This window comes from Oncorhynchus keta, chromosome 33 (genome assembly GCF_023373465.1).
Source record: "Oncorhynchus keta strain PuntledgeMale-10-30-2019 chromosome 33, Oket_V2, whole genome shotgun sequence".
NCBI lineage: Eukaryota > Metazoa > Chordata > Actinopteri > Salmoniformes > Salmonidae > Oncorhynchus > Oncorhynchus keta.
The window spans coordinates 3,182,058-3,208,070 of record NC_068453.1 but is presented as its reverse complement, the minus strand read 5'-3'; the positions used below and the strand labels follow the sequence as shown (position 1 = coordinate 3,208,070).

Below are 26,013 nucleotides of genomic sequence, written 5' to 3'. Positions count from 1 at the left end.
AGCATGTAGAGGTCTGTAATTTTTATCATAGGTACACTTCAACTGTGAGAGACGGAATCTAAAACAAAAATCCAGAAAATCACATTGTATGATTGTAATTAATTTGCATTTTATTGCATGACATAAGTATTTGATCACCTACCAACCAGTAAGAATTCCGGCTCTCACAGACCTGTTAGTTTTTCTTTAAGAATCCCTCCTGTTCTCCACTCATTACCTGTATTAACTGCACCTGTTTGAACTCGTTACCTGTATAAAAGACACCTGTCCACACACTCAATCAAACAGACTCCAACCTCTCCACAATAACCAAGACCAGAGAGCTGTGTAAGGACATCAGGGATAACATTGTAGACCTGCACAAGGCTGGGATGGGCTACAGGACAATAGGCAAGCAGCTTGGTAAGAAGGCAAGAACCGCAATTATTAGAAAATGGAAGAAGTTCAAGATGACGGTCAATCACCCTCGGTTTGGGGCTCCATGCAAGATCTCACCTCGTGGGGCATCAATGATAATGAGGAAGGTGAGGGATCAGCCCAGAACTACACGGCAGGACCTGGTCAATGACCTGAAGAGAGCTGGAACCACAGTCTCAAAGAAAACCATGAGTAACACATTACGCCGTCATGGATTAAAATCCTGCAGCACACGCAAGGTGCCCCTGCTCAAGCCAGCGCATGTCCAGGCCCGTCTGAAGTTTGCCAATGACCATCTGGAGGATCCGGAGGAGGAATGGGAGAAGGTCATGTGGTCTGATGAGACAAAAATAGAGCCTTTTGGTCTAAACCCCATTCGCCGTGTTTGGAGGAAGAAGAGGGATGAGTACAACCCCAAGAACACCATCCCAACCGTGAAGCATGGAGGGGGAAACATTATTCTTTGGGGATGCTTTTCTGCAAAGGGGACAGGACGACTGCACCGCATTGAGGGGAGGATGGATGGGGCCATGTATCGCGAGATCTTGGCCAACAACCTCCTTCCCTCAGTAAGAGCATTGAAGATGGGTCGTGGCTGGGTCTTCCAGCATGAAAACGACCCGAAACACACAGCCAGGGCAACTACGGAGTGGCTCCGTAAGAAGCAGCTCAAGGTCGTGGAGTGGCCTAGCCAGTCTCCAGACCTGAACCCAATAGAAAATCTTTGGTGGGAGCTGAACGTCCGTATTGCCCTGCGACAGCCCCGAAACCTGAAGGATCTGGAGAAGGTCTGTATGGAGGAGTGGAGCAAAATCCCTGCTGCAGTGTGTGCAAACCTGGTCAAGAACTACAGGAAACATATGATTTCTGTAATTGCAAACAAAGGTTTCTGTACCAAATATTAAGTTCTGGTTTTCTGATGTATAAAATACTTATGTCATGCAATAAAATGCTAATTAATTACTTAAAAATCATACAATGTGATTTTCTGGATTCTTGTTTTAGACACCGTCTCTCACATTTGAAGTGTAGCTATGATAACAATTACAGACCTCTACATGCTTTGTAAGTAGGAAAACCTGCAAAATCGGCAGTGTATCAAATACTTGTTCTCCCCACTGTATGTAAACTTCTGACTTCAACTGTATTTGTTCTAGACACTGTCTTCCTGAAGAGAGACAAATATTCTCTTATTGCCCCTATTGTACATCTAGTTAATATGTCAATGAAATATGGGTTATTCCCCAATGCTTGGAAGTCTGCTGCACTGATACCTGTTTAAAATCTGGTGACCCAACACTGGTGGATAATTACTGACCTGTAAGCATTATTCCAGTGCTATCAAAAGTAGCTGAAAGATGGTTGGCTGATCATCCTACTGATCACCTCAATCAGGGAAACGCCATACATCAAATGCAATTTGGATTCAGAACGAACCATTCTACTGAAACAGCCAATTGCTTTTTTTTCTGGAGTGCATTAAATCTAACCTGAACATAGGTGGTGAAGTCAGCACAGTCTTTTTGGAACTTAAAAATGCATTTGATACTGTGAATCATGAGGTCTTCCCAGTGCTTAATTTGTCAATTGGGAGGTGCCAGAACAAAAAGTGAGCCTGAGAGGGGGGTGACCTGGATGGCTCTGAGCTACTTGAACGCATGAAAGAAAAAGGCACTCTTATAATAAAGCATTACATGCATTATCATCTATTTTGCGTACTGGCATGGAGTAGTAGAGTAGAGAGAGGCCTTTGCAGAAGTTACACACGTGGACATTTTTAGTGGCCTAGGGTCCGGGGGAAAAAATTGGCCTTCATAAAAGCATTTCACACAATTCTACCTAATTTTAGATGACTGGAGGAGACTTTAGCAGAATCTTTTTTAATACCTCACAAATTATCGAGATGACAGGCTATACTTTGACACTGACAAACTGAGAATCTGAGATCAATGAAAACGACCTTGTCTTGAATCTGTCAATAGCCCAGACCTAGCTGTTTGGAGACACATATTGTACAATATGAGGAGGGAATTATAGTCCTAAAAAAGCTTTTGTGTCATCGACTCAACTCAATAATGTACAGCTCACTCACATCAGCGACGGCCGTTGCGCTTGAGCCAAAAGCTCTCTTGTTTTACTTTGAAAAACAATGCTGTTCGCTCAGTAAGTCTATTTGGAAGTTGATAACATGGTAGCCTACAGAGAAACTAGTCTTCTCTTTTCAGCAGGATCCATTTGCTTTCCAACCTGTGTTTCCCAGTGAGTGAATTTGAAATATCCTGAATATTCCTGAATAGTCACAATGAATGAAAGATTACATGTAAAGACACTGTACATTTTCCCCCTTTTTGTCCCCCTTCAACCTCTCCCAGAATGCCACCAAACACATTTACAAAGAACGTCATTGAGTTACATATCAGAGAACCAAACAAAAGTATACAACAATGTTACTTCAATAGAAGCAAAAAAATGTAATAGCCTAACAATTTCAGGTGATTAGGTGATCCTATAGCAGTAATCTCAAGGGCTGGGGGTGGGGCCAAGAGCACTAATCTGGAGGAAGTGTTTGGAGGATAGGATATCATCGGGTCCCAGGTGGAATAAAATTAGTTCTACTTATTTTTTTCTAATTTTAGGAACAGCATCAGATATTTGAGCCAAAGAGAGGCTAAGGATAGGATTGATAGAGTTACAATCCAACAAAATCCTTCTGTGAGCCAACAGGGTGGCAAAAGCAATTGCATCTAGTTGTCTATTGGTCAGAGAACGATCGTTGTTTGCTACTCCAAAAATAGCCATTTCTGCACTAGGCTGCAACTTTATATCAAATGCTTCAGAAAGTGTTTTTAATGTAGTGGACCAATAATCTGCCTTTACACATGTCACATCAATATGTGGGTAGAATTTGGAGAATCTGGCCTTGCTTAAATGGATACGGTGAAGTACCTTAAACTGTATTAAGGCTGAGCCGGGCACAAGAGGAGCTTCCATTTACCCTAAGTAAGGCACCATTCCAGACTTCATCAGTAATCTCTCCAAAAAGTTTCCTTTCCTACTCAGATCATATTTTATTGGATGATGGCTTATCAAGGGACATGATTATCTCAAAAATACGGGATATGAGTCTCTTTAGTTGGCATCCAGACCCGATCTGGGTGATAGAATTGGAAAGGTTAGGCTTTGAGTCCGAATAAACAGGTTCATTTGGAAATACCTAGATAAACCTGAATGGGTTAGATTCAATTTGATAGCGAGGTCTTCGAAATTGGCAAAGGTGCCATCAATATAAAGGTCATGAAACTTAGTGAGGCCATTCCCCTGTCATAGCCTGAAAGCTGAATCCAGTTTGCCTGGAAGGAAGAGGTATTACATATAGGACCTTGAAAATGTTAAATGTTGACGGAATTGAGTCAAAAAGTATTGACATCAATTGGAATGGATGTGTAGCGCGACGCTGAAAGGGGGAGATTGGGGGTGACTAAGGCTGACAAAGAGGAGGAGAAACAGGAGTTGGCTTCTGTTTGACAGTAGTCAGTTTCTGGGTTGTGCCCCTTGATAATGGGAAATACTGTGAACAAAGTACTGATGCCTTGGGTGATGAGTACAACAGTAAGACCCAGGAAATGAAGTTTTCACCAAAGCCATTTTCCCAGTACAGAGAATACATTTTCCTATTCTACCCTGTCAAATGCCTTCTCTGCATCTAAAGACATAAACACTTCAAGAACGTCCGAAGGTGCAGGAGAGTGTATGACATTAAGCAGACGTCCAATGTTAGAAAAGGAGTGGCAAGCCTTAATAAACCCTGTCTGATCCGTCGATGATGTCTGTCATAATGGTTTCTATTCGAGAGGCAAGCATTTGCAAAAAAATGTACATCTGCATTTAAAAGTTAGTTCGGTCTGTATGAGCCACACACACATTTTAACAAAGGAGGGCAGCTAGTTTGGCAGAAGACCTTTGTAGAATTCGATTGGGTAGCCATATGGGCCAGGGGATTACCCACTTTGCATTGCTGTAATTGAATAAATAAACTCCTCTAACCGCAAAGGTTGATCAATTTCATCTCACTTCTCTGTACTAATGGTAGGAGTTTCCAAATTGTAAAGAAAATCATTCAGAACTGAATTGTCTTCAGGTGGTTCTGACATGTGAAGAGCTGAATAAATGTTTTTGAAAGTATTTTTGATTTCAGTAGGGCTAACTGTTAAGACACCTGAGGTGTTGTGAATTTGAGGGATCAGCTGTGAGGCAGATTTACACTTGAGTTGATGAGCTAGAAGTCGACCAGCCTTTTCTCCATGTTCGTAAACAAAACCATGTGAGTGGAGTAGCTGCTGCTCAGCATTATCTGTGGATCGTAAATTGTACTGAGTTTGAAGACTCAGCCTTTCTTTGTAAAGTTCTGGTGATGGAGAGGCAGAATGTTTTTGGTCTGATTTCAGAATAGCGTCGATCAGCTGTTGTTGTTGTTTAATATTCCGTTGTTTATTGAGAGGAGAGGAATAGGAGATTATTTTGCCTCTAAGAACAACTTTAGTGTTTACCAAAGTGTAGATGGAGAGATCGATTCTGTTTTATTTGTCTCAATGAAGACATCAATTGCATTCAATAGAATGGTGCAGAATGAATTGTTTGAAAGTAACGATGAGTTAAGTCTCCATGGGGGCGATTTGTATAGTTCAATGAGAATGAGAGGTCGAGCAACAGAGGAGCATGGTCACTAATAACAATGGCAGAGTATTCCACTTTCTTAACAGAGGGGAGAAGGGCTTTATCTATTAAAAAGTTGTCTATGTCACACCCTGATCTGTTTCACCTGTTTTGTGATTGTCTCCACCCCCTCCAGGTGTCGCTTATTATCCTTGTGTTTCCTGTCTCTCTGTGCTAAGTTTGTCTTGTATGTTTTTCAAGTCAACCAGAGTTTTTACTCCTGCTTCTATTCTCTTTTGCTAGTCCTCCCGGTTTTTGACACTTGGGACACCTGTTTTCTGGACTCTGTACCTGCCTGCCTGACCATTCTGACTGTCCTGACCTCGAACCTGCCTGCCACCCTGTACCTCTTGGACCCTGAACTGGTTTTGAACTTTTGCCTGTCCACGACCATTCTCTTGCCTACCCCTTTTGGATTGTTTAATAAATATCAAGACTCAAATCATCTACCTCCCGTGTCTGTTTCTGGGTCTCGCCTTTTGCCCTTATAGTACGAACTGGCCATGACAGACCCAGCAGACTTGGACCAGCTCCGCCACACTGTCTCCCTGCAGGGAGCCACCATTGTGAGGCATGAAGAGTTTCTGCAGGATCTTTTGGAAGGACTTCGACCACGACCAAGGGTTTAAGTCTATTATGGAGAAAATCAGGGAGTTAGCTCATAGGCAGCCTGCCACCTCTGAGAACCCCCAACCACCCACTAACTTTTTCCCTATTAGTGCTGAGTTCGTACAGCCTACCTCGGCTCCGCAAGAACCCCGCTTACCTCCTCTGGAGCGAAATTCTGTGGATCCTGGTACCTGCCAGGGTTTTCTTTCTCGGTGCTCTGTTATTTTAGAGCTACAGCCATCTTCGTTTCCTTCGGACCGATTGAAGATAGCGTATATTATTACGCTATTGTCGGGAAGGGCGCTCTCCTGGGCTACGGCAGTTTGAGCACAACAATCCGACATTTGTCATAATCTGGAGGATTTCATGGCAGAGGTGAGGAAGGTATTCAATTCTTCGGTATCCGGGAGAGGTGGCCCGAAAACATTTTGAATTACATCTAGACTCCCGTAGTGTGGCAGATTACGCTATTGACTTTCGCACATTGGCCGCCGAGAGTGCCTGGAATCCAGAGTTTCTTTTCTTCAAGGTTTATCTCAGATGGTGAAAGATGAGCTAGCTGCTCGGAAATTACCGGTGGACCTCGATTCCCTCATCGCCTTCACCATTAGAATTGATGGACGTCTAAGGGAATGCAGGAGTGAGAGGAGGTCTGGCCTAGGTCACACTCGTACATCCGCTGCGGCTCGCTCACCTCTGAAGGAATCCGGAAGTCGCCAAAGGCTGTTTTTCCGAGAGAATCCAAAGCCACCCGAGCTCCCTCGAGAATCATCAGCGACGGGTGAGTCAGATACTCCGAACCTATGCAACTGGGCAGAGCTAGGTTATTGCCTAGGTAACGTTCAAGTAGGCTAAGTTCCAACAGTTGTCTGTACTGTGGGGCTGCGGGACATTATATAGCCACTTGCCCAGTTAAGAGACCTATTTCTGTAGTAGGTACAAGTACTCTGGTGAGCCAGACTGGGAATCCTCTAAATCCCATCAAGCACACTCCTTTTTTTGTGATACTGCTGTGGGCCTCCTCATGGCTTAAGTCAAGTCTCGGATTTCTCTGCCGTCCCCACAGAGTTCCACGACCTCCTGGAGGTCTTCAGCAAGGCATGGACTACTTTTCTTCCCCCGCACCGTCCTTATGATTGTGTCATTGATCTCCTTCCAGGCACCACACCACCTCGTGGTAGGCTATATTCTCTATTCGGGCCGGAGACTAAGGCCATGGAGGAATACATAGAGTCTCTGGCTACTGGGGCCGTCCGACTGTCTGCATCTCCTGCTGGCGCAGGGTTTTTTTTGTGGAGAAGAAGGACAATAACCTGCGTCCGTGCATTGACTACCAGGGTCTAAATTACATTACGGTTAAGACTCGTTACCCCCTACCACTCCTCTCCTCGGCTTTTTAACCTTTCCAGGGGACCACCATTTTTTCCAAGCTTGACCTTCGGAATGTCAGATACGCAAAAGAGATGAGTGGAAGACAGAATTCAACACAGCCAGCAAATATTGAGTACCAGGTCATGCCGATTGAGTGGACCCTGCGTGTCACAGTGCTTTTTCATGCGCGCGACCGAGAGAGTGCCTTTCTTGTTTACCTTTTATATTGACAACGTTATTGTCCGGTTTAAATATTATCGATTATTTAGGCTAAAAACAACCTGAGGATTGAATATAAATATCGTTTGACATGTTTCTATGAACTTTACTGATACAATTTGGATTTTTTTGTCTGCCTGTTGTGACTGCGTTTGAGCCTGTGGATTACTGAAGAAAACACGCAAACAAAACAGAGGTTTTAGGAGATAAAGAGAGACTTTACCAAACAAAAGGAACATTTGTTGAATAAATTAACGTCTTCTGAGTGCAACCATGTGAAGATCATCAAAGGTAAGTTAATAATTTTATCTCTATTTCGGACTTGTGTAACTCTTCATCTTGGCTGGTTACTGTTTGTAATGATTTGTCTGCTGGGCTATGTTCTCAAATAATTGTAAGGTATGCATTTTCCAAATCTGACACTGTGGTTGGATTCACAATAAGTTAATCTTTAAACCTATGTAAAATAGTATATTTTCTGAATTTTTACCATGAGTATTTCTGCATTTGAATTTGGTGCTCTGCAATCTCACTGGATGTTGGCCAGGTCGGACGCTAGAGTCCCACATACCCTAGAGAGGTTAACAGCCATGCCGAACGATACTTTGGGAGAGGTGAGCTACCAGGGTGCCGTAACCCTAAATGAAATGGCGGTAGAAGTTAGCTAAACCCAGGAAACATTGCAACTGCACCCTGGATGTAGGTTGAGGCCAATCCACCACTGCTTTCACCTTTCCAGGATCCATCTGGACATTTCCCTCGGAGATGACATATCCCAGAAAGGAGATTGTAGAACGGTGGAACTCACACTTCTTGGCTTTCAAGAGCAATTGGTTCTCCCGGAGGCTCTGAAGGACCTGTCTGACATGAAGAACATGTTCTTGGGCAGACCGGGAAAAAACAGGATGTTGTCAAAGTAGACAAACACAAAATGGTTTAGCATGTCCTGAAGCACATCGTTTACCAGAGCCTGGAAGACAGTTGCCGTTAGGTGAATCCATTCAGACTGCTCTTACTCCCTCATTTTTTAGAATACAAGCCTGGAACCATTTCTAAAGACCGACATCTAGTGGAAGGCATAGGAACTGCAATTTGAGTCCTAAGTCAATGGATATTGTAATGGCATTCAATAGAAGACAAAAAAAAACATCCTACTTCCCGAATGGATTTTCTCAGGTTTTCGCCTGCCAAATCAGTTCTGTTATACTCACAGACATTATTGTAACAGTTCTGGAACCTTTAGAGTGTCTTCTATCCAAATTGACTAATTATATGCACATCCTATCTTCTGGGCCTGAGTAGAAGGCAGTTTAACTTCTTACGACTAGGGGGCAGTATTTACATTTTTGGATAGAAAACACTCTGACGTTTCCAAAACTGCAAAGATATTGTCTGTGAGTGCAACAGAACTGATGTTACAGGCGAAACCCAGATAGAAATCCAATCAGGAAGTGCCGCATTTTTTGAAACCACCTCATGCCAATGACTCCTTATATGGCTGTGAATGAGCTACGAATGAGGTTACGTTTTCTACGTATTCCCCAAGATGTCTACAGCATTGTGACGTCGCTTTACGCATTTATGTTGAAGAATAGCCATAAGGGACCACATTTAGCAAGTGGTCACATGATGTCTCCCGCAGAAAATCTTGCGTAAAGTACTGAGGTAGCCATTTTTCCAATCACTTCTTATGAGAAACCAATTGTCTCGACGGATATATTATCGAATAGATATGTTAAAAACACCTTGAGGATTGATTCTAAACAACGTTTCCCATGTTTCTGTCGATATTATGGAGCTAATTTGGAAAAAAGTTCGGAGTTGTAGTGACCGCATTTTCCGGTCGATTCCTCAGCCAAATGTGACGATCAAACGGGAGCTATTTCGCCTACAAAAATAATATTTTTGGAAAAAATGAACATTTGCTATCTAACTGGGAGTCTCCTGAGTGAAAACATCTGAAGTTCTTCAAAGGTAAATGATTTAATTTGATTGCTTTTCTTATTTTCGTGAAAATGTTGCCTGCTGCCAGCAGAGCCTGATCAACAGAGCATGATCAACTTAGCATAGCATGATAAACTTACACAAATGCTTGTCTAGCGTTGGCTGTAAAGCATATTTTGAAAATCTGAGATGACAGTGTGATTAACAAAAGGCTAAGCTGTGTCTCAATATATTTCATTTGTGATTTTCATGAATAGGAAGATTTTGTAGGAAGATTTATGTCTGCTGCGTTATGCTAATTAGTGTGAGGCGATGATTAAGCTCCCGGATAATTTTGGCACACTTTTCATCCAAAATTCCAAATGCTGCCCCCTACCCTAGAGAAGTTAACAGAGCCTTTTTGGATCTGAAGGATCGGTTCACCACAGCACCCATCCTCATCCGTCCTGTCAATTTGTGGTAGAGGTTGATGCTTCTGATGTTGGAGTGGGGGCCATCCTGTCCCAGCGATCTGCCCAAGACCAAAGCTTCATCCCTGTGCCTCCCTGTCCCATCGTCTCAATCCTGCAGAGAGGAACTACGATGTAGGCAACTGAGAACTCCTGGCGGTCAAGATGGCATTGGAAGAGTGGAGGCACTGGTTGGAAGGAGCAGAACAGTCATTCCTGGTCTGGACCGACCATACAAATGTTGAATATCTCCGTACAGCAAAGCGCCTTAACTCCAGGCAGGCCCGTTGGGCTCTCTTGTTTACAAGATTTAACTTCACAATTTCCTACTGCCCAGGGTCCAAGAATGTGAAGCCTGATGCCCTCTCCTGCCTATACAGTTCCTCTGCCAAACCCTCAGTCTCCGAAACCATTCTCCCTACCTCATGCCTTGCAGCCTCAGCGGGTTGGGGTATTGAGACCCTGGTTCACAAGGCACAACATTCCCAGCCTGGACCTGAAGGGGGACCAGCTAACCTGCTGTTTGTCCCTAACTCTGTCCGGTCCCGGCTCCTGGAATGGGCTCATTCCTCCAGGCTGACCTGTCACTACCTGGAGCCGACAGCTGGTCTGGGTGAAGTATGCCCGGAACACCCTTACCTGTTCAGCCACGGTACTCCCCCCTTTTGAGTATTCCATTGGGTAGCAACCTACACTCTTTCCAGGACAAGAATTGGAAGTCTACGTACCCTTGGCCCAGACGTTCGTCTGCCACTGTCGACGTACCTGGAGAATTGCTCGGGTAGCACTTCTCAAGACCAATTCCAGGTATCGTCAACAAGTGGACGGCCGCCGGACTCCAGCTCCCGCTACCGCATTGGCTGTCCGTATGGCTGCCCACCCTGGACCTGCCCCTTCTGGTAGAGTCCCTGTAAATTGTCCCCTCGTTTTATTGGTCTGTTCGACATCTCTAGAGTCCTTAGTTCCACTGCTGTTCATCTCTTTTTACCCTGTACCCTCCGTATTCACCCTACGTTCCATATGTCTAGCCCATGTCTCACAGTCCTTTGTTTTCTGTCCCCAGGCCCCCCTCCCCGTGTCATTGATGGCCATCCGGCATACACGGTGAAACTTCTCCTGGGTGTTTGACCACTGGGCAGGGGTTTCCAGTATCTGGTTGACTGGGAGGGTTACGGCCCGGAGGAGAGGTGCTGGGTTCCCACTAAAGACATCCTGGATCCAGCCCTCATCGCCGACTTCCACCGCCGACACCCCGGTCAACCAGGTATGCGCCCAGGTAGGACGCCAGGTGGTGCCCCTACAGGGGGGGCACTGTCACACCCTGATCTGTTTCACCTGTTTGTGATGGTCTCCACCCCTTCCAGGTGTCACTTATTATCCCTGTGTTTCCTGCACTTATTATCCCTGTGTTTCCTGTCTCTCTGTGCCAGTTCGTCTTGTATGTTTTTCAAGTCAACCAGTGTTTTCCACTATACTCTTGCTTCTATTCTCTCTTGCTAGTCCTCCCGGTTTTTGACCCTTGCCTGTTTTCTGGACTCGCCTGCCGGACCATTCTGACAGCCCTGACCTTGAGCCTGCCTGCCACTCTGTACCTGGACTTTGACCTTTTGCCTGTCCACAACCATTCTCTTGCCTACCCCTTTTGGATTGGTAAATAAATATCAAAACTTAAACCCTCTGCCTCCCGTGTCTGAACCTGGGTCTCGCATTGTGCCCTTATAGTCTATTCTAGAATAGGAGTGGTGTACATGTGAAAAGAAAGATGTTACTGGGAAAAATGAATCCATGGATCTACACATTCTGCCTGGCTCATAAATGCAGACAAAGTGCTGGACATTTTTGAAGGAGATAATGATCTAGGGTTTGAGCGGTCCAAGACTGGGTTGATCACACAATTCCAGTCCCCTCCAAAAATTAAATAGTGTGAGTTGAGATTGGCCAGCAAATAAATACGTTTGTTAATAAAATCAACATCATCCCAATTGGGAGCATAAACATTTACAAGCAAAACAGAAGTGTGAAAGAGAGAACCAGATACCAAAACAAAATGCCCCTGTGGATCCGAGATGATGTCAGCAGTGGTAAATTGTACTTTCTTATGAATAAGTATTGCTGTTCCCCTTGCCTTAGCATTGGATTTTTAATGGAATATTTGCCCTACCCAAGCTTTACGGAGTCTACCATGATCTGCTGCACACAGATGTGTTTCTTCTAAGAATGCAATATCAGTTTTTACATTCTTAAGATGAGCAAATATTCTAGCCCGTTTAACCAGGCCCTTCATTGTCTTGACGTTCCAGCTTGTAAACCTAATAGCTGACCCCCCAACTCCCACCCCAATATCTGAATTGTCAGTCATTAAAAATTGAGATTACTAAATAAAAACTGGAATAGACATGAACACCCTGTATAAGACCACCGATCATATCTTGTGACAAAGGGAAAAGCATGCACTGAAAAGTTAGGCAAAATACTGTTGAAGTAGAATATGTAACAATCAAATGGTTAATGAAGGCAAACAACCTCCCCCTACCCCCTGACATAAAAACCCTCAAAATAGCACAACAAAATAAACACAGAACAAAATAAAACTGTCCTATGCTCGTCTCTAAGGCTCATCGCAGGGTTCCCCAAATAGAGTCAATCTCCCGGTTAACTACCTGACACTTAACTTACCCTACAAGAGGGCTCCCAATTGTTAACAGAATGATTTACAACAACAGTTTTAAATTGTATAAACTCAGATTTTGACGGTTCACTCAATAGTCAATCAGTTACATCCTTCATTGGCTTTAACAACCGCAAATAGTCAAATAAAATGCTTCTGTTGGTCAAGACTTCGGCCCCTGGGTTGTGTTAGGGGTGCGTTCCACGCTCCCAAAGCCGCACCGTGCAACTGCATCCACAGGTAGTAAAATATGATACTCAGGCGCAGTGCGACCACAAGGACTACAGCAGGGAATGCACCACACAAACATGAATGCCAAAATATTCCAACGTCAATGAATCTCCGTAGAGGCGAAAGCTAAATATATCCAAACACCCACTCAAACAAATAAAGGCATTACAGTCACATGAAAGCAAATGCAAACAAGAAAGTAACCCGAGTCAAACTCTGAGATTGTAGCATTAGCAAATAACATTAGTCTTTAGGAAGGTAACGTTAAATGAATAGCTAATGCCAATTTAGTTCAAACAAAAACAAACTCACGTTAGATATTTAAAATGTGTTACTAGTACCAGCTAAGCTAGTCAGTCAGCCAATGTTACATACATGGATACAGTTCTTCAGGTCTTCATTCAGTCGATTTTAGATGTAGCTAGCTAGGTAGTTGTCCATATGTCAAGCTATATCTCAGCTAGCTAGCCGCTAGAAATGGTGGAGAAGTGCCTAGCTAAATCCACCGCCACATTCAAATAGCCCAGTCAGTGCTTGAGCGTAGCTAGCCATGCTAGCAAGTCAGCCCAATGTTCCTGTTGTCTGAAATCTTCACAGCCAAGTACAGATGTAATACAGATATCCCTGGGTGCTCCTGGAGTTAAGCATTAATCTTGTTGTCATGTAAATATACATACAAAAAATTGTGTTAGCTCGCCAGCCAGATAGTAAACAGTCAAATGTGTCAAGCCAGCTCCCGCAAGCCAGCCAATTTGATTGTGATGTATTAGCTAACGTTGCCACTAATCTCAGTCAGATTAAACTAAATAAAATAAAGATGTCATCGGGTGCTCCCGGAATTAGAAAGAAAAAAACATTGCTTTGATGTGAAAAGTAATATCCAAATGGGTGTCATGAAAATCAGTCAGTTCCCAGCTAGAAAATTATCCAGCCACATATTCCTTCCGCCATGGCCAGCCAACCGGGCCGCTTCCTCTATCAACTTAACTCTATGCATCAGAAGTTTCTATAGCCATGACATAATTTTTAGGAATTTTCCGAGCTGTTTAAAGGCACAGTCAACTTAGTGTACGTAAACTTCTGACCCACTGGAATTGTGATACAGTGAGTTATATGTGGAATAATCTGTCTGTAAACAATTGTTGGAATTACTTGTGTCATGCACAAAGTAGATGTCCAAACCGACATGCCAAAACTATAGTTTGTTTACAAGAAATTTGTGGAGTGGTTGAAAAACAAGTTTTAATGACTTCAACCTAAGTGAATGTAAACTTCCGACTTTAACTGTATGTGAGAATGCTATTCATTGACTACAGCTCAGCGTTCAACACCATAGTGCCCTCAAAGCTCATCACTAAGCTAAAGACCCTGGGACTAAACATCTCCCTCTGCAACTAAACTTCCTGACGGGGTGCCCCCAGGTGGTAAGGGTAGGTAACAACACATCAGCCACACTGATCCTCATCACAGGGGCCCATCAGGGGTGTGTGCTCAGTCCCCTCCTGTACTCTCTGTTCACTCATGACTGCACGGCCAGGCACGACTTCAACACCATCATGAAGTTTGCCGATGACACAACAGTGGCCTGATCACCGACAATGACGAGACAGCCTATAAGGAGGAGGTCAGAGACCTGGCCATGTGCTGTCAGCACAACAACCTCTCCCTCAATGTGATCAAGACAAAGGATATGATTGTGGACTACAGGAAAAAGAGGAACGAGCACGCCCCCATTACCATCAACGGAGCTGCAGTGGAGCAGTTTGAGAGCTTCAAGTTCCTTGGTGTCCACATCACCAACAAACTAACATGGTTCAAACACACCAAGCGGTACCGGAGCAGCAAGTCTAGGTCCAAGAAGCTTCTAAACAGCTTCTACCCCCAAGCCATTAGACTCCTGAACACCTAATCAAATGGCTACCCAGACTATTTGCATTGCCCCCCACCCCACTTTTACACTGCTGCTACTCTTTGTTGTTATCATCTATTATTTATTATATTTTTTATTTTACCCCCTTTTCTCCCCAATTTCATGGTATCCAATTGTAGAAGTTACTATGTTGTCTCATCGCTACAACAAGAGACGAAGGTCGAAAGCCATGCGTCCTCCGAAACACAACCCTGCTTCTTAACACAGCGCACATCCAACCCGGAAGCCAGCAGCACCAATGTGTCAGAGGAAACACCGTGCACCTGGCGACCTGGTTAGCATGCACTGCGGCCTGCCACAGGAGTCGCTAGTGCACGATGAGACAAGGATATCCCTACCGGCCAAACCCTCCCTAACCCGGACGACGCTAGGCCAATTGTGCTTCGCCCCATGGACCTCCCGGTCGCAGCCAGCTGCGACAGAGTGTGGGCTCGAACCAAGAGTCTCTGGTGGCACACTGCGATGCAGTGCCCTAGACTACTGCGCCACCTAGGAGGCCAGTTACTGTCTATTCATAGTCACTTTAATAACTCTACCCACATGTGCATATTACCTCAACTAACCGGTGACCCCGCACATTGACTCTGTACCGGTACCCCCCTGTATATTGTCTCGCTATTGTTATTTTGCTGCTGCTCTTTAATTACTTGTTACTTGTATTTCTTATTCTGAAACTGCATTGTTGGTTAGGGGCTCGTAAGTAAAGTACACCTGTTGTATTTGGCGCATGTGAGTAATACAATTTGATTTGATTTGACTTGAAATCATTGGCCACTTTAATAATGCCACTTTAATATTGTTGGCATATCTTGCATTACTCACCTCATATGTACAGTATATACTGTATTCTATACCATTTATTGCATCTTAGCCTATGCTGCTCTGTTATTGCTCATACATATATTTATATATTCTTATTCCATTCCTTTACTTAGATTTGTTTGTATTACATATCTGTTGTGGAATTGTTAGACATTACTTGTTAGATATTGCTGCACTGTTGGAACTAGAAGCACAAGCATTTCGCTACACTCGCAATTACATCTGCTAACCATGTGTATGTGACAAAAACAATTTGATTTTACATGCAGATGTATGCAGACGATACACTCAAAATGTATGTTCACTCAAAAAATAGGCAACAAGTTGTTAACAAGTTAACTGAAGCTACACTGTGGTACACATTTCTAAATGGATGACTGAATCTTGCATGCGTTTAAATATCGACAAGACTGTTTGTACAGTGCCTTGCGAAAGTATTCGGCCCCCTTGAACTTTGCGACCTTTTGCCACATTTCAGGCTTCAAACATAAAGATATAAAACTGTATTTTTTTGTGAAGAATCAACATCAAGTGGGACACAATCATGAAGTGGAACGACATTTATTGGATATTTCAAACTTTTTTAACAAACAAAAACTGAAATATTGGGCGTGCAAAATTATTCAGCCCCTTTACTTTCAGTGCAGCAAACTCTCTCCAGAAGTTCAGTGAGGATCTCTGAATGATCCAATGTTGACCTAAATGACTAATGATGATAAATACAATCCACCTGTGTGTAATCAAGTCTCCGTAATAAATGCACCTGCACTGTGATAGTCTCAGAGGTCCATTAAAAGCGCAGAGAGCATCATGAAGAACAAGGAACACACCAGGCAGGTCCGAGATACTGTTGTGAAGAAGTTTAAAGCTGGATTTTGATACAAAAGATTTCCCAAGCTTTAAACATCCCAAGGAGCACTGTGCAAGCTATAATATTGAAATGGAAGGAGTATCAGACCACTGCAAATCTACCAAGACCTGGCCGTCCCTCTAAACTTTCAGCTCATACAAGGAGAAGACTGATCAGAGATGCAGCCAAGAGGCCCATGATCACTTTGGATTAACTGCAGAGATCTACAGCTGAGGTGGGAGACTCTGTCCATAGGACAACAATCAGTCGTATATTGCACAAATCTGGCCTTTATGCAAGAGTGGCAAGAAGAAAGCCATTTCTTAAAGATATCCATAAAAAGTGTTGTTTAAAGTTTGCCACAAGCCACCTGGGAGACACACCAAACATGTGGAAGAAGGTGCTCTGGTCAGATGAAACCAAAATGGATCTTTTTGGCAACAATGCAAAACGTTATGTTTTGCGTAAAAGCAACACAGCTCATCACCCTGAACACACCATCCCCACTGTCAAACATGGTGGTGGCAGCATCATGGTTTGGGCCTGCTTTTCTTCAGCAGGGACAGGGAAGATGGTTACAATTGATGGGAAGATGGATGGAGCCAAATACAGGACCATTCTGGAAGAAAACCTGATGGAGTCTGCAAAAGACCTGAGACTGGGACGGAGATTTGTCTTCCAACAAGACAATGATCCAAAACATAAAGCAAAATCTACAATGGAATGGTTCAAAAATAAACATATCCGGGTGTTAGAATGGCCAAGTCAAAGTCCAGTCAAATCCAATCGAGAATCTGTGGAAAGAACTGAAAACTGCTGTTCACAAATGCTCTCCATCCAACCTCACTGAGCTCGAGCTGTTTTGCAAGGAGGAATGGGAAAAAAATTCAGTCTCTCTGATAGAGACTTACCCCAAGTGACTTACAGGTGTAATCGCAGCAAAAGGTGGCGCTACAAAGTATTAACTTAAGGGGGCTGAATAATTTTGCACGCCCAATTTTTCAGTTTTTGATTTGTTAAAAAAGTCGTTCCACTTCATGATTGTGTCCCACTTGTTGTTGATTCTTCACAAAAAAAATACAGTTTTATATCTTTATGTTTGAAGCCTGAAATGTGGCAAAAGGTCGCGAAGTTCAAGGGGGCCGAATACTTTCGCAAGGCACTGTATGTACTTCTCTAAGAAATCAATTGATTCTTCGCAACCAGCTGTTCTTGTTAATTGGGAGAATCTGAAAGTTGTGTCTAACTTCAAGTATCTCAGCATAATTTTGGACTCCAACTAGACATTGAAGAAACGGGTGAAGAAGGTGGTTAACATTGTCAAGTTTAGGCCATCTAACTTTTTGTTTATAAGACCTTACCTTCCTCTGGAATGCATGTTATGATCAATATATGCATGTTATGATCTTCTTACGTCTGAGATATTGCCTCACATGCTGGTCACAAGCAGGAGCTACTACTCTGAAACCCATTGAATCACTCTACAAACAAACCAAACAGTTACCACCATTGTCACATCATTCACAAAAATCATCGATATCATCTGGATAGCTTTAAGCAGTATGTAGATGCAAGCTTTGTCTTTAGGATCTTGCATGGTCTTACCCCTCCACCCCTATGCCGGCATAGCATGCTCATGGAAAGCCCCTCCAGGATAACAAGTGCAGCAACTAGAGGGGATTGTGTTGTCCCTTTTCAACACAGTAAAATCGGTCAATCGGCCTTCTCTGTTAGAACTACAATATGCTGGAATGTAATGCCCATGGACTTGAGAAGCTGCACTGATTATTGTACTTTTAAATGTAAATTGAAAACATGGCTCAAATCCATCCAAACCTATACACATGTCATCTGTGGTTCCTCATAGGTAAGACAACAGTTGATGATATTTTTTTATTATGAATAAGTTGTTGTTAGAATGATATATTATTGGATGTAATGTTTTTGTATTGCTTTGGTGAGTATTTGCATTGTGGCTGTGTAATTGCCGTTACCTGCCCAGGGGCTATTGGTGCAAATTAGCTTTTGGCTAACCCCGGCACATTTACATGGATGTTGCATTATTGTAAATTGATGTTGATTAATGTGCATTGACCCCTATAAATAAATAAATTTAGAAAAATAGTGTAATAATGAAGAATTGTGGGCATTGTGGGCGGTCTAATTATTTTATAATGAAAGGCTAGAAATGGTTAAAAAATTCCCCTCAGAGAGCCAAATAAGACACTGAGTACAACACTATGTGTGGAGTTCACAATGACAAGCCAAACTAAATGCTGCAGAATTTAGATGAGTTGGAGTCGGATGGAGGGTCAGATATCGAGCTTGAAATCGACGTTGTAAACAGATGAAAGAGCATGGATGTGGAGTCATTTTGGTCTGATGGGTATGGGATGGACCTTCAGAGAAACGATGCAACACCTGCGGCAGGTGTACAGGAAACAAGGCCTATGAAACCTGTGTGCAGTGCAACTGATTTGTTTGTAGGGCTTGCTCACACAAAGCCCCAAAGCTGTGTGCTGACTGTGGACCCAAGCGTAAAGAGAAGACGAGATCGATTAATGCGTAAAGGCACTGGTATAAGGGCACAATTATCCCATACAAACAACAAATGCCAGTTGTTATATCTTGCCATTAATATTTTCCCACTAATATTTCTTTATGCAATTCATCCTTTACAATTGTCCAGGTGCTTTTGTTTAGGAATAAAGCAAATCATTTCACCTGTGACCTGGCTGGTTATATTATTATTATCTTTTCAGTTTCTACTTTGTCAAAAGAAGCTGTAACTGGGCTTTATTAATTACTATAACTATATTACTAATCGAATCTACAAATAAAGTTGATCAAATGGATTATACTGTAATGTTTTTATTGTAAGGGAAAACGAAAATAGGATATAGGCCTGCATTTATTCTAGGACTTTGTAGAATTATACAAAACATATCATTGACTCTATCTAAACAAACAACCTTTGTTGTTCATTTTTTTAAATGTATAGATTTCCACAAATATTTCTTCATCCAATTCATCCTTTATGATAGTTTATGCACTATTTATCAAGTGCTAAGTGCTTATGTTTGCTGTATCTTGCGGGTTGATATGCATCTGATGCATATGCTAAAGGGGACGCCTGGCAAAGTTCTCAACATTCTCTAACGGGTACTTATTGGCTGAAAGCCCAGGCGGTTCTAGTGTTAAAGGCCAACTCACAGCTACCACTCCCCCATCTCTCAGACTGTATTCTCTCTTTCTCTCTGTCTGGTCCTGCTCTACTTTCTCTCTCCGTCACTACATCTCGTTTCTGTTTAGATTTTTCTTATTGGTCAGTCTGAAGCATTGTTAGCTAAACCTTTGTCTTCTTTGTGCCATTTCGCTTCCTTGTGCCATTTTTAAAGCACTGTTAGAGAATAGGAAGCCATTACACAGCTATAGCCATTAAGCCTGTAGCTGTGTTACCAGGCCAGTGGGTTGGCTGGAGTAGACCTATACACTGGATGTACATTGTACATTGTGAATGTGAGGATGGCTGAGAGAGTGTGACCACTATTAGCTACTGGACTTGCATCCCAAATGACACTCTATTCCCTATTTAGTGCACTACTTTTGAGCTCGGCCCATATGGTGCAATTTGTGATGCAGGCCTACTAAGCCTGTGGCTCTGCTCTGGGCAAGGTTGCCTGTTCACTACAGCAGATAAATAATGTAACATGAACATATTGATTTCAAAGGTTCCCTACAGTTCCATGTAGCTTTAGCTCAGCCAATGTGTCTGTGTAAGATAACAAGCAAGCAGGAAGTTCCATGATGGTACAAACACACAATGTTAAAGGCTCACCATCGATCTCCACCTGCTCCCATTTCATTAACTCTTTAATTAGTCTCTCCCTGTCTCTCTCTCTCTCTCATATATATATATATACTCTAACACAGATTGATTTATGCAGGGCTGCAGTTTTGCCAATGATTTTCTCTGAGACGCTTGTGTCCATACTAATCCAGATTCTCAGAATTGCTTTCCAACCAGCCTCTCCTCTGGTGCCATTAAATGTGTGAGTGTGTGTGTGTGCTTGTCAAAAATCGAATGCTATTCTGATCGTGTGTGGGATCTTCTCTCTAAAGTCTAGTCCAGCTTTGACCGAGTAACAACAACCATTCGTCTCCTCAGCTCTCTGTCTCTCTCGTTCTTTCTCCCTCACTGTTTGCTTCTCCCTCTCGCTCTCTCTGATGAAAGATCAGATTTACATTAGATGAGTTCAAGAAACAGCCTGGGAGAGTTTAAACAGGGCTACTGCAACATTGTCTCTTTAATAAAATGTTCAGCAGCACTATTCAAAAAAGCTAATTCAATAAATATAATAAATTACATTTGTAAAGCTCTTTTCATTATACAAAAATAATCTAAATACTTAAAAATAAAAATAGAGAAATAGTAAAACATTATATACAGTTGAAGTTGGAAGTTTAAATACACTTTAGCCAAATACATTTAAACTCAGTGTTTCACAATTCCTGCCATTTAATCCTAGTAAAAATTACCTGGTTTAGGTCAGGTAGGACCACCACTTTATTTTAAGAATGTGAAATGTCATAAAAATAGTAGAGAGAATTATTTATTTCAGCTTTTATTTCTTTCATCACATTCCCGGTTGGTCAGAAGTTTACATACACTCAATTAGTATTTGGTAGCATTGGCTATAATTGTTTAACATGGGTCAAACATTTCAGGTAGCCTTCCACAATACGTTGGGTACATTTTGGCCCATTCCTCCTGACAGAGCTGGTGTAACTGGTTTGTAGGCCTCCTTGCTTGCATATGCATTTTCAGGGCTTTGTGATGGCCACTCCAATACCTTAACTTTGTTGCCCTTAAGCCATTTTATGGAAGTATACTTGGGGTCATTGTCCATTTGGAAGACCCATTTGTGACCGAGCTTTAACTTCCTGAAATGTCTTGAGATGTTGCTCCAATATATGCACAGAATTTTTCCCTCCTGCAGCAAAGCACCCCCACAACATGATGCTGCCACCCCCATGCTTCACGGTTGGGATGGTGTTCTTCAGATTGCAAGCATCCCCCTTTTTCCTCCAAACATAACGATGGTCATTATGGCCAAACAGTTCTATTTTTGTTTCATCAGACCAGAGGACATTTCTCCAAAAGTACGATCTTTGTCCCCATGTGCAGTTGCCTCACTGCTGGTGTCCTGCCAGAGCTGGAGTAGCCTCCGGGCAGCCTCTCCCCCGGAAAATGTGGCATCAAACACCATCTTGAATCAGTATGCAGCCCCTCTCTCCCCCTCTGTCCTGTCTCTGGGTCCAGTCCAGCTTCTTCACTTGTTTAAAGGTCAACTCACAGCTACCCCTCCCCCCATCTCTCTGACTGTATTCTCTCTTTGTTACTGTCTTGCCCTTACTCTCTCCCCCCATCATTCCATCTCATCTCAGATTTTTTTCATATGTCTGTCTGAATCAAGCTCTTTCTCTTTTACTCACTGGCCATTCCCTCTCTCTCCCTCCTTCCTTCAACCCACATCTCTCTGTAGATCAGCCTCTACTACCTCCACTCCCTCCCTCTCCAGTGTCCATCCTTCGCTTGGCCTGATTGGCTATAGGCAGTCTTAGTGACGAGGCTCTACTTCTTTCATCGCTGCACCTCATTGTTATCCTCCTTTCTATTCTGACCATTCTTTCCTCTCTCACCCCTCTTTTCTGTATCAACCTAACTCACAGGATTTAACAGAAAACATGTCTGTCAGCACTGTGTAGAAAGGGCAGGCCCACTCTTGTACTGTAGATGAAAACGGAGAGTTCCAAATGTGTTTTCCCGTACAGTGTGAATATACAGCATACTGTGGGTGAAAATGGGTGAGTCATCAAAATATGCATTTTGTCCATGTAGATACAGCATTCTGTAGTTGTATTTCTGCTTGTCTGATCTTTTGATGTTATCCTCCTGTGATACAGTATTGTCTTGTTTGCATTGCCATGGGATGTTGAAAGTAAGCAACTTGTCGTCGGAAGGCTCATACTGTCATCTTATCACTCTAAACCCCCACCCTCTCCCCCTTCTCTCCTCTCTCCCTACCTCTTTGCTGTTCTCTTTCCAACCCTCAATTCCTCACTTTCTCACCCCTTCTCTCTACCTCTCCTTCGGCACCCCTTTCTCTCTTACCTCTCCCCCTCTCTCCATCGAACCCCCTGCATCCTCTCCACCTCTTCCTCCCCCCTCTACATCCACCCAACCGCCTCTCCAGTACCCCGGGGCAGCGATGGACCGCGTCAGCTTGCTGTGGCGTCTACGTCGTCGGGCTCGTCGCGGGGCGCTGTGTATGGGCCTCTTCTGCATCTCCATGGCAATGCTCTATGCCCTCTGCGCCGAGAACAGCGTACCCGTCACCGATGCTATCTTCGGGGTGCGGGCACGGACCCGCGCCCAGCCCCGGGCACACTCCATCATCAAGGTCTGTTTGTCTGTCTAGAGTGGTCACGGAGCATCATCAGCAGAACATGAGCATGTCCGAAATGGCATATTCCCAATTTAGTGCACTACTTTTAAACCCATCGGACATACTCATAGCCATAGGCTCATGAATCCTCACACTGTATCATACAATAGAATCTATCCATTCTTCGGCAGCGTAGCCTAGTGGTTAGAGTGTTGGACTAGTAACCGGAAGGTTGTGAGTTCAAACCCCCGAGCTGACAAGGTACAAATCTGTCGTTCTGCCCCTGAACAGGCAGTTAACCCACTGTTCCCAGGCCGTCATTGAAAATAAGAATGTGTTCTTAACTGACTTGCCTGGTTAAATAAAGGTAAAAAAAATAAATAAAATGTAATCTTCTTCTTCCACAGGTGCTGAGAGGTGGGGCCAAGCCCATGTACCTCGACCCCCAGAAGCTCCCCGGCGTCATCCCTGGCAACGCCCACCGTCCAATCCCAGTCCTCTCCTCCCCAAACCACACACAGGAAGTCACAGCTAAGGAGACACACCCCAAACACCCCAAGAGAGAGCGAGAGTCATCGGGATTCTTCACCTGGCTCTTGCCGCGCCCCTTCAGTCGGGCCATGGAGACCCTGTTTGGGGGCCGTCGTCGGGGGGAGCTTAGTGGAACAGTCGGGGACGCAGATTTTTTTGGTCCTCACAGAGCTCTGGGGGAGGTCTGGGACGACGAGATGTCCAGTAGCATGCTGGGGAAGAGGCTGAGGAAAGTGGTGCAGAACTATCAGGTGAGGGAGATAGAGAAGAGAGAAAGAGTCCAGCTAGCACATAGCGTGTATTACTTTAACAGAACATTTCCTAAAAGGAACTTAAAACCGATCAGAATTCTGAAGGAATGTCAATGTCATGCTGGAAAATGTTTTTGCAGAGGACGCTCCGCAAAAATAGCCTGTAAGCCAGCCTTTTCCCTATAATGTAAACTCCAACAGAAATAACTTCAAATTAAACAAAGGTTGCTAGCCAACCAGCCTGCTAATGTTAACCCTACTACCCTGCGAATTCTAGCACTACCAGCCTGCTAACGTTACTTGATTGCGTAAATCAACCCGTTGCTAACAACACTTAGCTGACAGCCAAAGTTTGAGAAACGAAATGCAATCTAACCAGTTATCAAATAATGTTACCAGCATATGCAGTTATCTTAGCCAACAAGCAAGCCAGATAAAGTTTGTTATTTTAGCCTGCTAGATAGCCTAGCCAGCTAACTAGCCTAGCTAGCCAACCACCAGGGTTGACATACAGTATATCACAAAATTGAGTACACCCCTCACATTTTAGTAAATATTTGAGTATATCTTTTCATGAGACAACACTGAAGAAATGACACTTTGCTACAATGTAAAGTAGTGAGTGTACAGCTTGTATAACAGTGTAAATTTGCTGTCCCCTCAAAATAACTCAACACACAGTCATTAATGTCTAAACCGCTGGCAACAAAAGTGAGTACTGTAATTTCTGGACTATTAAGCGCACCTGAATATAAACCGCACCCACTGAATTATAAAAAATATGTATTTTGTACATAAATAAGCCGCACATGTCTATAAGCCGCAGGTGCCTACCGGTACATTGAAACAAATGAACTTTACACAGCCTTTAAACGAAACATGTCTTGTAACAAAAATAAATAGGCTTTAACGAAACACGGCTTGTAACAAAAATAAATAGGCTTTAACGAAACACGGCTTGTAACAAAAAATTAAAAAAATAGCAGTAAACAGTAGCCTACCAAGAAAGTCATTGGTCACTATCTTCCTCCTCCTGTGCAATGAAACCACTGAAGTCATCTCCTTCGGTGTCGGAGTTGAATAGCCTCAGAATTGCTTCATCCGATGTTGGATCGTTTTCATTGTCGCTCTCGTCACTTTCATCCGGAGGCAAATTCCCTGCTGAGCTCATGCTGCCCCTTCAACACGCAGCAGTCCAGCCTTTCGAAACCCGTTGATGATAGTGAATTTTTTGACAATGCTCCACGCTGTCAGGACCCACTGGCAGACTTGACCATAAGTTGCTCTTCGCATGCGGCCCGTTTTAGTGAAGGATTTCTCCCCACTTGTCATCCAAGCCTCCCACTGAACACGGAGCGCCACCTTAAATGCACAATTTACACTGATGTCGAGTGGCTGCAAATACTTTGGGCCATCTGCTTTTCTTCCCTCTGAAAGCTTTTGTTGTTTTTGAGTCAGTTCCTCACGCTGCTCTTTCCAACGTCTTATCATCGACTCATTAAGGCCAAGCTCCCGTGCAGCATCTCTATTTCCTTTTCCAACAGCCAGATCGATCGCCTTCAACTTGAAAGCTGCATCATATGCATTTCTCCGTGTCTTTGCCATGATGAGGGTGACAAAATTACTACCGTAATCAGAATGATGGGAAGTTTGAGCGCGCTCGATTTACGTCACATTATGTGACGGTGCTCAGTTTTTTGGCGGCATGAATCTTGTGAAAGCGGGAAAAATCCATAAATTAGCCGCGTCATTGTATAAACCGCGAGGTTCAAAGCGTGGGAATAAAGTAGCGGCTTATAGTCCGGAAATTACGGTACACCCCTAAGTGAAAATGTCCAAATTGGGCCCAATTAGCCATTTTCCATTCCCGGTGTCATGTGACTCGTTAGTGTTACAAGGTCTCAGGTCTAAATGGGGAGCAGGTGTGTTAAATTTGGTGTCATCGCTCTCACACTCCCTCATACTGACTGGTCACTGGAAGTTCAACATTCAACACTCTTCTAAAGATGATGCACAAGAAAGCCCGCAAACAGTTTGCTGAAGACAAGCAGACTAAGGACATGGATTACTGGAACCATGTCCTGTGGTCTGATGAGACCAAGATAAACGTATTTGGTTCAGATGGTGTCAAGCGTGTGTGGCGGCAACCAGGTGAGGAGTACAAAGACAAGTGTGTCTTGCCTACAGTCAAGCATGGTGTTGGGAGTGTCATGGTCTGGGGCTGCATGAGTGCTGCCGGCACTGGGGAGCTACAGTTCATTGAGGGAACCATGAATGCCAACGTACTGAGACATACTGAAGCAGAGCATGATCCCTCCCTTTGGAGACTGGGCCGCAGGGCAGTATTCCAACATGATAACGACCCCAAACACACCTCCAAGATGACCACTGCCTTGCAAAAGAAGCTGAGGGTAAAGGTAATGGACTGGCCAAGCATGTCTCCAGACCTAAACCCTATTGAGCATCTGTGGAGCAACCTCAAACGGAAGGTGGAGGAGTGCAAGGTCTCTAAACATCCACCAGCTCCATGATGTCGTCATGGAGGAGTGGAAGAGGACT

General features: G+C 43.6%; 1 protein-coding gene across 4 annotated transcripts in view; it reads left to right on the top strand.

Annotated features, from left to right (window-relative positions):
- st6gal1 (ST6 beta-galactosamide alpha-2,6-sialyltranferase 1) overlaps positions 1–26,013 on the top strand; it is a 128,088-nt gene that overhangs the window by 13,681 nt on the left and 88,394 nt on the right. Inside the window, exons 3-5 of one of the 4 annotated variants that reach the window (XM_035748376.2) lie at positions 10,786–10,986; positions 22,481–22,687; positions 23,080–23,454. In XM_035748376.2, the coding sequence (XP_035604269.1) occupies positions 22,496–22,687; positions 23,080–23,454 (567 nt within the window). In that variant the 5' untranslated portion in view covers positions 10,786–10,986; positions 22,481–22,495. Of the gene's footprint in view, positions 1–10,785; positions 10,999–21,557; positions 22,092–22,480; positions 22,688–23,079; positions 23,455–26,013 lie in introns of those variants that run through there. The other 3 variants (XM_035748377.2, XM_035748378.2, XM_035748375.2) reach the window with 3 other exon arrangements.